Source organism: Zalophus californianus, chromosome 9, assembly GCF_009762305.2.
Source record: "Zalophus californianus isolate mZalCal1 chromosome 9, mZalCal1.pri.v2, whole genome shotgun sequence".
In the NCBI taxonomy this organism is placed as follows: Eukaryota; Metazoa; Chordata; class Mammalia; order Carnivora; family Otariidae; genus Zalophus; species Zalophus californianus.
Window position 1 is genome coordinate 60,848,608 of NC_045603.1, and position 14,908 is coordinate 60,863,515.

The window sequence follows — 14,908 nt, forward strand, 5'->3', positions numbered from 1 at the left end:
TCCAGAGCCTACGGAGTTCAGCGGCCAGCATGATAGAGAGGGCACTGGGTTTTCAAAATCAGTGCCCATAGTCCCTAACATTCCCCTTCCCAGTACTTACTGCCTCCATACTTTTTCCTTTCCTATCATGTTCCTGTATGAAGAAGTGGAGCGGTCACATCGATTTAGGAAGCAGGCAGCCCAGGATGGAAACCCACCAGCCAGTTGCTAGCTCTGTGGCCTTGGGCAAAGATTTTCATTTCTTACCTCTGAGTCGCAACATCTACCTTTCCTCTTAGCCTCTACATCTGTAAAATTTGGGGGCTGGAGGAATACTAACCTGTGGCTATGTCAGGGGTTAATTATAATATCGTGGTACGCCCAGCATGTAATAGGTGCTCAGTAGCCAGACAAGCTTCCTTGCTTCCTTCCAGATCCCTGTATTGTCACCCCCCTCAGCTCAGTTCCACCCCTAGGGGCTCCACCTTCTCCTAGGTCAGTTACCCCACCACCCCGAAATCTCCTCCACCCCACCCCAGGGTGTGTCACTTCCTCCTCTGCAGCCTCCCAGATCAGTACACAAAGGCTGCGGCTGCTGGAGGAAGGGCTGCTCTGCACGCATCCGTGAGTACCAGGGCACCAGCCCTCTGCCTCCTCTCCTTACGTGCCCAACCCCCGCCTGCTCCCAGCACCCCCCGCCCCCCACCCCCGGGAAGAGGGCTCCGGGCTCTGACCTGAAGACACCCAGGATCCGGCTGAGACTGGGGAAAGGCTCTGAACTCCTTTCTGCTTTCCTAAGATCCTCTTCCCAGTTCTCTCCTCCAGTTTCTCAAGCTCTCCCCCCCCTCACCCCTACCCATCTCTCCTGCGTGGGTTTCCCAAAAGTGGGGCTGGAGGGAGGCAAAGAAGGTAGGGGGTGTATGACTACCATCACTTGAGTGCCTGCCATGTGCCAAGGATTATGTCAAAGAGGGGCTCTCCTAGTCTGAGTCTCCAGCTGCTATAGCCCTGCTGCCCAGTGCCCGGTGCTCAGCTCAGCTCTGCCAGTGGCACCTTGGCTGTGGATACCACAGTCCTGGGAGACTGGCCCAGTGGCTCAGTTCTCTTCCCTCCTCGTGCCGCTGAATGGGCAGCAGAGGATTCCACTTGATTTGGGAGATCTGGATGGGTTGGGAAAATGCTGTTTCTCAGGTGCTCAAGGGGGATGTTAGGGTGTGTATTGGAGTCAGAATCGAGTCCAGGAAAAATGGGACAATTACAGAGGGAAAGAAGGGAAGACGGAAGAAGAGCCCTGCAAGGGAAGAGAAAGGGGATCAGGTGGAGCCCACTGGAGCTGGTGGGGAGAAGGCACAACTTTTGATGATGATGGTGGCTGGGGTTGGAGGGGAGGAACGTGGCAAACAAACTGAGCCTCACCTGTCTTTATCCCTATTCACTGTGTGACCGTGGGCAAGTCACTTATTGCTCTGGGATTCAGGTTTCCATTTGTAAAAAGAGGGGGATGAAGTAGACCACTCTGCTGCTCTATGGTTAGGATAAGAGGGAAAAGGAAGTAAAATAAAGAGCTGTAAAGAAGTGGAGAAGAGAAAAGCAGCAGAAAGATGTCACCAAAGTTTTGAATAGCTGGGGGGGAGGGGGAGAGAGAAATTAACAGAAGCAAGTAGCAGGTCGTGTATCCCCATGTTAGCAAGAAGAGGGAAAATTGGGAGAAGGGGATTGGGAAGCCCTATGCAGGGAATCCCAGGGGCTCCTTTTAGGGGAGATGAGTGGGTTTGAGGTCTCTGGTTATGTCCAATCTTGGGGGCCCCACCTTGACAGATGAGTCAAAACCGGGCTTTGTGCTGCAGCATCGCCTGCCTCCTCGACCACAGGCGTGCTGAGCAAGCAGGGTTGAGGTTACAGAGGCTGAGACCTGGGCCGGCCTCGCACAGGAGGGGGGCTCAGATGTATATATATATATATATATATATATATATATACTGCACCTGAGGGCCCAAGTGGTGGGGAGCGGGGAGCAGAACAGCTGAGGTCAACAACTTGGCACCCCACCCCTTCCCCACGCTTCTCATACACACACCACTGGTGGGAATATAAACTGACACAGTTGCTAAAGAGGTTATGTTAGTGATACACGCCAACATTACAAATGATACCTATTTAGTGACCCCACAAATCCTCTTCCAGGGACTTTTAAAAAAATACTTTATTTATTTATTTGCCAGAGAGAGAGAGGGAGAGCACAAGCAGAGAGTGCAGCAGGCAGAGGGAGAAGCAGGCTCCCCGCCGAGCAGGGAGCCCGACGTGGGGCAGGATCCCAGGACCCTGGGACCAAAACCCGAGCCAAGGGCAGACGCCTAACTGACTGAGCCACCCAGGTGCCCCTAAAATTTATCATTTTAACCATTTTTAAGTGTGCATTTCAGTGGCATTAAGTACTTTTACAATGTTGTACAACCATCACCGCTATCTAGTTCTAGAAGTTCTAGTTCTAGTTCTAGAAGTTTTTCTTCACTCCAAAAGGAAACTGCCCATCAAGCAGTTATTCCTCATTCTCCCCTCTTCCTCAACCCCCGGCAACCACCATCTATTTTCTGTTTCTGTGAATGTCTAGTCAGAAGAGCTCACATGAACGAAGTCATACAATGTGTGGTCTTTTGTGACTGGTTTTGTTCACTTAGCATCACGTTTTGTTTGTTTGTTGTTGTTGTTTTTAAGATTTTATTTATTTATTAGAGAGAGACACAGCGAGAGAGGGAACACAAGCAGGGGGAGTGGGAGAGGGAGAAGCAGGCTTCCTGCAGAGCAGGGAGCCCGATGCGGGGCTCAATCCCAGGACCCCGGGATCATGACCTGAGCCGAAGGCAGACGCTTAACGACTGAGCCACCCAGGTGTCCCTTAGCATCGCGTTTGCGAGATTCATTGATATCGGAGCATGTGTCAGGACTTCATCCCTTTCTATGGCCAAATAATATTCCATTGTGTGGTTATAGCACATTTTGTTTATCCGTTCATCAGCGGATGGACATTTGCGTTGTTTCTACCTGGAGGCTATTGTGAATGGTACTGCTATGAACGTTCATGCACAAATTTTTGTTTTAAATAACTTACTGAGGATTTATCAAACTGTGTTGCACCATTTTACATTCCCACCAGCAATGTATGATGGTTCCACATTTTCCACATCCTCTTTTTCTATTTTTTAAATATTTTATTATAGCCATTTACTGGGTGTGAAGTGGTATCTCACTGTGGGATTTCCCTGATGACTAATGGTGTTAAGCATCTTTTTCTGTGCTTGTTGGCCATTTGTCTGTCTTCTTCAAAGAAATGTCTACGTAAGTCCTTTGCCGTTTAAAAATGGGGTGGTTTGCCTTTTTGTTGTTGAGTTGTAAGAGTTCTTTATATATTCTGGATACTTACGAGATATATGATTTGCAAATATTTCCTCCCTTTCTGTAGCCTGTATTTTCATTCTCTCCATAGTGCTTTTTGATGCACAAAAGTTTTATATTTATATATTTATATTTTTATGAAGTCCAATTGACCTATTTTTTGTTATTGTTGCTTGTGTTTTTGATGTCATCGTTAAGAATCCATTGTCAAGTCCAAAGCCACAAAGATTTACCCTTCCATTTTCTTCAGAGAACTTATAGTTCAAGGACTTACATTTAGGTCTTTGGTCCATTTTCAGTTAATTTTTGTATATGTTGTGAGGCAGGAGTCCAGCTTCCTTCCTTCACATGTGGATAGCCAGTCATTCCGCACCATTTCTCGAAGACTGTTCTCTCCCCATTGAATAGTTTGGCACCTTTGTTGAAAATCAGTCGGCCATAAATGGATGGATTTATTTCTAGACTCTCAATTTTATCTCATCGATCCTTATGCCAGTACCCCATTGTCTTGATTACTGTAGGTTTCTAGTAAGTTTTGAAAGTGAGACGTGAAAGTTCTCCAATTTCAGTCTTTTTCTCAAGATTGTTTTGGCTGTTCAGGGTCCTGTGCAATTCCATAGGAAGTGTAGGATCAGCTTTTCCATCTCTGTAAAAAGGGGCCATTGTGATTTAACTTTCTGATTTTTAAAAAAGATTTATTTATTTATTTACTTGAGAGAGAGCGCCTGCGCACGCAGGGGAGAGGGGCAGGGGGAGAGAGAGTGTCAAGCAGATACCGCGCTGAGCACAGAACTGGAGGGACTTGGAGCTTGATCTCATGACCCTGATACCGGGACCCAAGCCGAAAACCAAGAGTCAGACACTTAACCGACTGCACCACCCAGGAGTTCCCCTAACTTTTTGATTTTTGAAGCATGGTTATGGCTTGCCTACTCAAATTTTTAATCAATAAGTTTTTAACAATCAGACATTTGCCTAGTTCTCCCTAGAGGTCATTCCAGGAATTACCCTGCCTTCAGGCTCTTTCTTCAGTCTATATTTGGAAAGTACAAGAAAGAGAAAATTTTACCAACCGTGGCTTGCCTTCGTCCATTATCCCAGACATTTAGAAAGTTTTCTTATGGTCTAATCTTTATTCCTCTTGCTACCATGTCAGCTACCTTCCCTGCCTCTTTCACGCACTCCTTCATCAGCTCCAGCCTTCCTCCCTCTCATTCCCATTCCCTGACTTTCCTCCCTTAAATTTAGAACCCTTGATCCTCTTCCTTTGTTTATTTTTTTTAAGATTTTATTTATTTATTTGACAGAGAGAGACACAGCGAGAGAGGGAACACAAGCAGGGGGAGTGGGAGAGGGAGAAGCAGGCTTCCCGTGGAGCAGGGAGCCCGATGCGGGGCTCGATCCCAGGATTCTGGGATCATTTTTTAAATGTTTTCTTCTCTCTCTCTCTCTCTCTCTCTCTTTTTTTAAGGTTTCATTCCTTTATTTGAAAGAGAGAGAGACAGAGCATGAGCATGAGCATGAGCAGTGAGGAGGAGGCAGAGGGAGAGGGAGCAGCAGACTCCCCGCGGAGCAGGGAGCCCGACATGGGACTCGATTCCAGGACCCTGAGATCATGACCTGAGCCCAAGGCAGACGCTCAACCGACTGAGCCACCCAGGCGCCCCTGTTCCTTCATTTAGAATCCAAGATTATGAAAGCTGCAAGGGCTGTCAGATTATTTATTTAACTCTCTCTCTTTGCAGATGTGGAAACTAAGGCCCAGAGAAAAATTCTGACCTGCCATACAGCCAGTGAGTGACTGAAGCCCGACCAGAACCTGGTCTGTTTCCTGTTCAGTTCTGTTTCCACTGTGGCTTGGAATCTTGGTCTATAGACCTGGGTGGATGTAGACCTTAGTGCTTCCGGGCCTAGCCTCCAGACTCTTGTTAGGCCATTTTGCCCACCTTGGCCGAGTAAAGTCTGCACACAGGAGGGACGGGGCTTCTCTGAGGCTCCTACCCAGGTGTGGTAGCTGCCTCTTCCTGACACTTTAAAGAAACTGCTGAATCCACAGGGAGACTATCAGGGGAGATAAAGAATTGGGTTAAAAAAAAGAATTGGGGTAAAGCTTTTGTCTTGTTGTTGTTGTTACTGTTGTTTTTCTTAAGTAAGCTCTACACCCAAGGTGGGGCTTAAACTCATCACCCTGAGATCAAGAGTTGCATGCTTTACCGACTAAGCCAGGCAGGCTCCCCTGAGGTAGAGTTTTAAGAGTGACAACCACAGGCTAAGTTTAGAGGACTGAGAGCTTGGAGGTCCTCCCTAGGGGCCCACGTATCCCCTTTTATATCCTATTGCAGGCCATGGTGGCTTTGTCCATGGTCCTTGTTTCCCTGCTGGTCCTGAGCAGAGGTGAGAGTGAATTGGATGCCGAGATCTCATCCCCCGAGAAGGCCACAGAATGGAGGGATCCTGAGCCATCCCTGCAGGGGTCCTGCCAGCCTGCCTCCTCTTGCCGGGAATGCATCCTCTCACACCCAAGTTGTGCATGGTGCAAGCAACTGGTAAAGATGAGCCTGTGGCCTTTGAACCTGCGTGTGTGCATGTGCAGAACAGAGCTATGTGTGTGATTGTGTGGGCAAATGTGTGATTTTCTGGGCGCACTCTGCAGTTCATGTGTGACTGAATGTGCGCACATAGGACTACTGTGTGTGATTGTGTGTGTGTGCGCATTCACATGTTTGCAAGGTTCCTGAGTGTGTACGCTTATGTATCTGTGTATTTGTGTATCTTTGGAGAAGACATGGGACCATAAATTTGGAGAAGTATGTCCTTGCTGGAACTCATGCTTGTGCAGAGGTAGAGGGAGCTGCGGCACATGTATACATGTGAGAAAGTGTATTTGTCAGCTCGGGCGGCATAACAACATACCACAGACTGGATGGCTTAAGCAACAGGAATTTATTTCTCACAGTTCTGGAGACTAGGAATCCAAGATCAAGGTGCCAGCCAATTTGGTTCCTCGTGAGATCCCTCTCCCTGGCCTGCAGTCGTGCTGTAGACAAGCTCTCTGGTGCCTTCTCTTATAAGGGCATTAATCCCATCGTGAGGGGTCCCCCTTCATGATCTCAGCTAACCCTAATTTCTTCCCAGAGGCTCCATCTCCAAATGCCATCATCACATTGAGGGTTAGTCCCTAGCACAAAGTGTGTGACTGGGTTTCTGAGTGTGTGTTGGGGGTGCGTGTGCATAATGTTCCTAAGGTATGTAGCCTCCTGTGGCTGGGAGAGTAGAAGGGAAGGAGGTAGAAGTGTGTATGTAGGCTTTGGGGAAAGGTTTGATCTACCTAAGTGGCCAAGAAGGATGCTAGGGAGTGGGTGTCTCCCTGGCTGGTCAAACAAGGTGGTTCTTTGTGCCTTAAAGAGACAGGGCTCATGGAGTGGCAGAGCATGGTGGGTACCTGAGCTGGGGGTGGGGGAAGAACTGTCTCTCCCACCGGAAGACAGAGAGTTAGATCAGAGATGAGGGCCACCTCACTAGAAGGCAGAGCCACAGAAACTGAGCGGAGGCTGAGCCAGCCCAGGAGAAGGGCACGTCATGAATCCTGGAGGAGCAGAAGAGGAGATTCCGAGTCAGCACGAGGCAGAGAGCAGGGAGGTGCCAGGCAGACAGGCAGATATGTGTCTGCCTCCTTCAATCTTTGGGCCTAAGGCAGGCACCAGGGCCAGCTGAGAAGCCATTGTAATCATTTCCTTCCTCTGCCACTTCCCAGCCAGTCCCAGAGGTACCAGACACACTGGGGTGGGACGTGTGTGTGGGAGAGTCTCCTCTTCTGTCCCTGTCCTTCTCCTACCCGGGAACTTAGCCCGGGTCTTACCTAGCCTGACCGGCTGTCCGGGTCTGGCCTGAGCATGCAGGAGAGGTTCGCTAGGAGGCCAGGCTCCTCCTTTTCTTGTGGTAGTGAGGTCCCTGAGATCTCAACAGGAAGTCTGTGGCCCTGGGGTGGGGGTGGGGGGAGGAGAAGGGTAGATGGCGAGGGCGAGGGGGTTGTCTAGATAAGCAGAGGGGAGGTGGGGTGCTAGAGGAAGTGGGCTCCGACCAGAAGGACAGGACCAGGTTGGAGGGGGCTGTGGGGGGGCGCGGGGAGGGGAGGGCATCTGAGGGCCTCAGCGACCTGTGAGGGGAGGGTTGGGAACCGCCTGGATGGCAGGGGCTTGGGGGGGAGGGTCCCTGGGGGACCAGAGTCCCGACGCGCATCCCCTTGGGCTCAGAACTTCACCGCGTCGGGGCTGGCCGAGGAGCGGCGCTGCGGCCGGCGACAGGAGCTGCTGGCCCGCGGCTGCCCCCCGGGGGAGCTGGAGGAGCCCCGCGGCCGGCTGGAGGTGCTGCAGGACCAGCCCCTGGGCCCGGGCACCCGCGGCGAGGGGGCCACGCAGCTGGCGCCGCAGCGGGTCCGGGTCACGCTGCGGCCAGGTGAGTAACCCCCTCCCGGGGGCGGCGGTGTGGGGGGCGGCGGGGCTGGGCTGACCCACGCCCGCCCGCCCCCCAGGGGAGCCTCAGCGGCTCCGCGTGAGCTTCCTGCGGGCCGAGGGGTACCCGGTCGACCTGTACTACCTCATGGACCTGAGCTACTCCATGAAGGACGACCTGGAGCGCGTGCGACAGCTCGGACACGCCCTGCTGATGCGGCTGCAGGAGGTCACCCACTCGGTGCGCATCGGTGAGCGCTCGCCGCGCCGCCCTGAGCCCCGCCGGCCTTCGGCGTCCCCCTTGCAGAAGCCCGGGGCCCTACCTGCCCTCTCCCAGTTTTTAACAGACCTGCCCAGGCCACATGTTTCCGGCGTCTCTTCCCAAAGCCATTCATCTTCCAGGACAGCACTGGAGGGGATTTAGGAGACTGTCCAGTAGGACCACTCATTCTACAGGAGGGATGACTGAATCCCAGAGTCTGGCCAGAGGGGGTTCACACAGCTCCCAGGGGTCAGACAGTGCACCCTGGATCTACCAACCCAGTTAACTGCCCTGACGCCAGCGTCTCAGCCCTGTCTGGGTCTCGCAGACAAGGGCTAAAGGCCACTGTCCCTGGCTGCGCATTCAGCACTCGCATCTCCCTGGTTCAAGAGGCCCTCCTTTGCCTCCTGCTACACCCTACACCCTCTCCTTCTTCCTCCGGAGACCCTGCCTGACCTCTACTGTGTCCTCTCCTTGATCACCTCCTGCCCCCACTGCCCTGAGCCAGGGATCCAACCCCTTTCCCCCCCCCGGCCAGGTACTTCCCCCCCCCCCCCCCCCCCGTGGTCCCTGCACGCCAGGAGCACTCACTCTCCTTATCTCCTCTACTCCTCTGTGACGGTCCCCCTGACCGCGCCCCACTGCTTCCCATGGACCTCTGCCTTCTGAGTCCTCAGCAGTGGCCCTTCCACCCGGCTGCCGGCCAGTGACTTCTGGCACAGCCCTCATGATGCCCCCCTCTCAGGCTTTGGCTCCTTCGTGGACAAAACAGTGCTGCCCTTCGTGAGCACGGTGCCCTCCAAACTTCGCCACCCCTGCCCCACCCGGCTGGAGCGCTGCCAGCCCCCCTTCAGCTTTCACCATGTGCTGTCCCTGACCGGGGATGCTGAGGCCTTTGAGCGGGAGGTGGGGCGCCAGAGCGTGTCTGGCAACCTGGACTCCCCTGAAGGTGGCTTCGATGCCATTCTGCAGGCTGCACTCTGCCAGGTGAGGAGGTGGGGAGGGCATCTGAGTCTGAGGCACTGTTTGGGGCCAAGACTGCCCCCTAGGGTCGTGCAGTGCCCAATTCTAGGGGTGCCCTTTGTACCATAGTCCCTGTAGTTTGCATATTCATTTTAACAATTACCTGGTGGATTGGAGTAAAATATCTTGAGGAAGACTCATGGTTTTCTAATTCATAAGAAGGCCTCCACTAGCAACAACCCTGTTTGGGGGGATACTGGAGACAGGGGGATACTCAGACTGACTCAGAATGAGGCTGGCAAATCCATGGCTCCTAGAGCCCAAGTGCACAGCCTACGTCCAACCCCCAACCCCAGGAGCGGATTGGCTGGAGAAATGTGTCCCGACTGCTGGTGTTCACTTCAGATGACACATTCCACACTGCTGGGGATGGGAAGCTGGGTGGCATTTTCATGCCCAGCGATGGGCACTGCCACTTGGACAGCAATGGCCTCTATAGTCGCAGCCCAGAGTTTGTGAGTCCCTAGCCTTGTCCCACCCCTCCCTAGCTGAGCGCCCCCTTCCTCTATGCCCAGGACCCCCACCCCTACCTCCTTATCCTTACCAGTGACCACCCTGCTCTCTTCCCCGGCAGCTCCTCTTCTCCATGTCCCCCCACTGCTCAGACAGAAACCCATGTCACCCCACTCCCTAGCCCCTCCCTCCTCCTTGCTGAGCCTCCGGGGTTCCTCTAGCTGGTAGAACCCCGGTGCCCAGATTTCCTGGGCGGAGGGCACCTTGGATGTTGTGGGGGAGACCTGCGGTGCTCACCTTGTCCCCGCTCCCCTGCCCAGGACTACCCCTCTGTGGGTCAGGTAGCCCAGGCCCTGTCTGCGGCAAACATCCAGCCCATCTTTGCTGTCACCAGTGCCACGCTGCCTGTCTACCAGGTGAGAATTGGCTGAATGCCAGACCTTCCCTCCATGAGCCTTTCTCAACTCCCTCAAAGACCCACTCTCCAACTCCCCGTATGCCCTCGCCCCCTTCCAGACCCCCCAGAAGCCCACTTCCCCCTAACTGTGACCCACCATTTCTCTCGACTCCTCATAACCTAGGAGCTGAGTAAGCTGATTCCTAAGTCTGCAGTGGGGGAGTTGAGCGAGGACTCCAGCAACGTGGTGCAGCTCATCATGGACGCTTATAATGTGAGGGGCTGAGACTGGGCAGCATGGTGAGGGCGGGCATTGGAAAGGGGCCTTCAGGGGAGGTGGCAGAACTAAGAAGGACTGATCACTTTTTGGTGTAGCTCTCCACGGCTCCTACCTACAGTTTGCCTATGGCTGTCATTCATCATTCACTCACCCAGTCTGACTTTTTTTTTTTTTAAGATTTTCTTTATTGATTTGACAGAGAGAGACACAGCAAGAGAGGGAACACAAGCAGGGGGAGTGGGAGAGGGAGAAGCAGGCTCCCCGCCGAGCTGGGAGCCCGATGCGGGGCTCAATCCCAGGACCCCGGGATCATGACCTGAGACGAAGGCAGACGCTTAACCATCTGAGCCACCCAGGCATCCCCAGTCTGACATTTGTAAATCTGGTGTCTGGCTTGTGCAGAGCACAGAGCCCTGCTCTGGGCAAGGAAGGAAAGGAACATTCATTGAGTTGGTATTTCGTGCCAAGCACTGTCCTAACTGCACGTGCTGTTTGCCATCTCATTTACCCCACTAAACCCCTGTTTGCTAACGATTAGCACCCCCATTTTATAGTTGGGGATACAGACACAGGAGGCTGAATGTCACAAAGATAATAGAAGGGCTGGCATTCATGCCCCAGTCGATCCGTACATAAAGAAACATCTGGAGCCTACTTTCACTGAGCTTACAAATAATTCAGACATTCTTCACAGGAACCATAGAATTTTACAGGTAGAAGGAACCATAAAGATCCTTGTGTTTCTTGGGCTTAGCTCTGTAACCATGCCATAGACTTTTTATGACAGGGATCACATCCTAAAGCCACGGTGAGGAAATCTGAGACAGTATCCAATTTCCCAGGGCAAACTCAATTGAAAGACTCTGCCCTTGAGCCCTTTACACACACAGGTCATATATCCTGATTTGGGGTTTGAGAAGCAGCCACTGCACGTTGCAAGGGGCCCCACAGTGGGCCGAGGGCAGGGGTATGGTGGAATTTGGAATGGCTGGAGAGGGCACGAGGTGGGGTTGGAGTCCTGCCTTCACGTGGTTACTCACTGTCTCCCTTCCACAGAGCCTGTCATCCACGGTGACCCTCGAACACTCTCCACTCCCTCCGGGGGTCCACATCTCATATGAATCTCAGTGTGGGGATCCTGAGAAGAGGGAGAGTGAGGCTGGGGACCGGGGCCAGTGCAACCATGTCCGAACCAACCAGACGGTGAGAGCCAGCCGAGATAGGCAGAAGGAAGGAAGTGGGGTGGGGGAGGGAAATTGAAGCAGGCAGGAAAAGATGGGGGGCAGACACAGAGAACAATGCAAAAGCATGGGGGTAGTTCTCCAACCATCCTTTCTAAAAGGGTTTAATGAATGGTTTCCTCCAGTGGGTGTCTAAGAGATGGGTGTTAGCATGATCCTATCCCTTAATTTTTAAGGATTAGATTCTGGAGGATCAATAGGTTTGGGGTGTGTGTGTGTGTGTGTGTGTGTGTGTGTGTGTGTGTGGACACAGGACCTTAAGTCTGATTTCTGCCCACATAGGTTCTGGAAGATCAATAGGTTTGGGGGGTGTGTGTGTGTGTGTGTGGACACAGGACCTTAAGTCTGATTTCTGCCCACATTGTCCTCAGGTGAATTTTTTGGTTACTCTCCAAGCTGCCCGCTGCTTCTCAGAGCCCCATCTTCTGAAGCTGCGAGCCCTTGGCTTCTCAGAAGAGCTGATTGTGGAGTTGCACACGCTGTGTGATTGTAACTGCAGGGACACCCAGCCCCAGGCTCCCCACTGCAGTGATGGCCAGGGGCTCCTACAATGTGGCGTATGCAGGTGAGGCCTCCAGCTTCCTTTCACTCCTGTGGCCCCCCCCCCCACATGACTGAGCCGGGTGTTCTTCTTCTCCCTTCTATCCTCCCACTGGTGTCTCTAGACATCTTTTTCCAGACATCCCAAGACTCCACCTGGATTTTCTTCTGAAGCTTCCCAGATATGCCAAGACCCTCCCCTCCACTCTTCTACTTCTTGGTGCTCAGCCATACACTGGCATCCCTTCAGGCACTCATCTCTCTCCAACTCTTTTTGAGAGCTTAGGTTTAGAGGATCCTGGGAAAGATAGGTCAAGGGATGGTCAAACCCTCTGACCCACCTTTCCCTTGCCTGGCTCTGCCTGACCCCGCCTCCGCCTTCCCCCCTCCCGCCCCCCGCCCCAGCTGTGCCCCCGGCCGCCTGGGTCGACTCTGTGAATGCTCTGAGGCTGAGCTGTCCTCCCCGGATCTGGAATCAGGGTGCCGGGCCCCCAACGGGACGGGGCCCTTGTGCAGCGGGAAGGGACGGTGTCATTGTGGACGCTGCAGCTGCAGTGGACAGAGCTCCGGGCGTCTGTGCGAGTGTGACGATGCTAGCTGTGAGCGCCACGAGGGCATCCTCTGCGGAGGTACCTGCAGACTTTGGGAGAAGGGTGGGGGGCAGAGTGGCTCCCACGGGTGTTTAGGCTCTGGGAACCTCATGGCCCTAAGGGCGGGTATTGAGGATTCTGGTGTAGGAGTTGGAGGTGCCTGGCCCACTTGGGAGGGAACTGGATGCACAGGAGCAGACCAGCTCTAGGCAGCCCATGGTGGCACGTGATGCCCAGTGTGTGTGAAGAGTATGGTTGTCAGCCCGTGCGTGGCTCTGCCCCAGGCTTTGGCCGCTGCCGATGTGGATTGTGTCACTGTTACGCCAACCGCACGGGCAGAGCGTGCGAGTGCAGTGGGGACACGGACAGCTGTATCAGCCCCGACGGCAATCTCTGCAGTGGGCACGGACGCTGCAAGTGCAACCGCTGCCAGTGCTTGGACGGCCACTTCGGTGCCCTCTGTGAGCAGTGCCCAGGCTGCAAGACGTCATGCGAGAGACACAGGTGAGGCCTCAGGTCTGACAGCCTGGGAGCAGGGGCACAGTGGGGCTCGCCGAGCCATTCCCACTGGCCCGCTCCTTCCTGCTGTGTAGTGTGGGTGACAGCTGCCCAGCTGGTAACCTCTTGGCGTCCACCGGACAGGGACTGTGCAGAGTGTGGGGCCTTTGGGACTGGTCCCCTGGCCCTCAACTGCAGCAGGGCTTGTGCCTCTGCCAACGTGACTCTGACTTTGGCCCCTATCCTGGATGATGGCTGGTGCAAAGAGAGGACCCTGGACAACCAGCTGTTCTTCTTCCTGGTGGAGGAGGAAGCCGAAGGCAAGGTCGTGCTGAGAGTGAGACCCCAAGAGAGTAAGTGGGCAGAGATGCCGTGGACATGCCCAAGGAAGCCCTGGAAGTTTGATGGGTAGGGCCTCAGAACTCTGGGGTTGGGGAGGTGGAGAGAATGGGAAACCAGGCTAGGGGTTGAAGTAGAGCAGAGTCCAGGCAAAAGTGGAGGCGATGGGAGACTTAGAGGAGACTAAGGCCTTGGCCACTGAGGATAACCTTGGGCACTGGCCGGGTTCCCTTTGTTTTCAGTGACAGGCAGGGATGGGGAGGCTGGACACACTGTGGGCAACTGCCCACCAATCCCCATGCCCTGCTGTTTCTTCTCCATAGAAGCAAATCACACCCAGGCCACTGTGCTGGGCTGCATGGGGGGAATCGTGGCAGTGGGCCTGGTCCTAGTCCTGGCTTACCGGCTTTCTGTGGAAATCTACGATCGCCGAGAATACAGGCGCTTTGAGAAGGAGCAGCAGCAGCTCAAGTGGAAGCAGGTGGGGAGACTGCCTTCTACCCTACTGGGCTCTCCCTGGTTAGGACCTCTTTGCTCTCTGCTTCCCACCCCACCCTCAACCCTGACTCCTTCCACCTAGGCCACCCCCCTCTTTGGTCTGTGCCTCCTCTGCCCCACCCCCCTGCTAATGCCCATCAGCTCTTGGGGTGCTGCTCAAACTCGAGGTTGGCCTCTTAGGGTTAGATAAAGGAGGGGACCTGGGACTTTTTCTCATTGTTTCCGACCTCCCTCCCCAGGACAGCAATCCTCTCTACAGAAGTGCCATCACGACCACGGTCAACCCCTGCTTTCAGGAGGCAGGAAGTCCCCTTCTCTGAAGCGGGGGGGGGGGGGGGGGGGGGGGGGGGACACACTCCTCCCAGGGCTCTTCTCTTTCTTCTCAGCAGCCTGGTAGGGGACTACTGAGGAATGAATGGTCACCACCTACTTCATTCTAAGTGACACCTGAGGGCTGCCTACCCCCGCAACCTTGCTTCCCTACCTCACGAGTGGCGGTCAGCTCCTGCGCCCCCGTATACAATAAAGACTCTTACCTCAGGGCACAGCAGTCATCTTGCTTTACCCGCGGCCAGAGCAGGCTGTGGAGCCTGGGCCTCAGTCCTCCCCCAGCACCTGAGGGTGGGGAGACTGGCTCTAACCTGACGTGCAGGAGATTCAGTCAGTGGCCGCACGGGAAGCTGCTGCTGGGGCTGGGCTGCTCAATCCTCGGGCTACGCTGATGTAGGACTGCAGAGCCACACTCTGACACGCTGGTACCCTAACCTCATTCTGTTCTACCGTGCGTGTTTTGTTTTTCTTATTCAGAAGTGATATCCTGTTTTTACTTCCACTTGTTGCTCTTCTGTGGAGGGGAGTTTTAAACGGTGGTTTCCAGGATGCCGGACGTTTGGGGTGGTTATATTTGGGGGGAAAACGGAAAACCACTTTGGCCCCAAAGAAAAAGCTTTCCCAAAAAAAGAGA

The 14,908-nt window shown here is 53.9% G+C and overlaps 1 protein-coding gene across 3 annotated transcripts; it reads left to right on the forward strand.

The window, feature by feature from the left end:
* The first annotated feature begins 524 nt into the window (after positions 1–524).
* ITGB7 (integrin subunit beta 7) lies at positions 525–14,783 on the forward strand. 3 transcript variants are annotated; one of them, XM_035729065.1, is made up of 16 exons: positions 525–603; positions 5,118–5,165; positions 5,715–5,918; positions 7,626–7,827; positions 7,904–8,074; positions 8,831–9,072; positions 9,405–9,563; positions 9,882–9,977; positions 10,143–10,232; positions 11,295–11,441; positions 11,851–12,044; positions 12,425–12,648; positions 12,894–13,113; positions 13,252–13,460; positions 13,770–13,927; positions 14,184–14,783. In XM_035729065.1, exons 3-16 carry the CDS (start codon positions 5,718–5,720, stop codon positions 14,262–14,264), a joined length of 2,394 nt encoding a protein of 797 aa, XP_035584958.1. In that variant the 5' UTR covers positions 525–603; positions 5,118–5,165; positions 5,715–5,717; the 3' UTR covers positions 14,265–14,783. The 3 variants fall into 3 exon arrangements, with proteins under 3 accessions (XP_035584958.1, XP_035584960.1, XP_035584959.1); XM_035729067.1 differs by having other exon boundaries at positions 13,374–13,460; XM_035729066.1 differs by lacking the exon at positions 9,405–9,563.
* Positions 14,784–14,908: the final 125 nt, after the last annotated feature.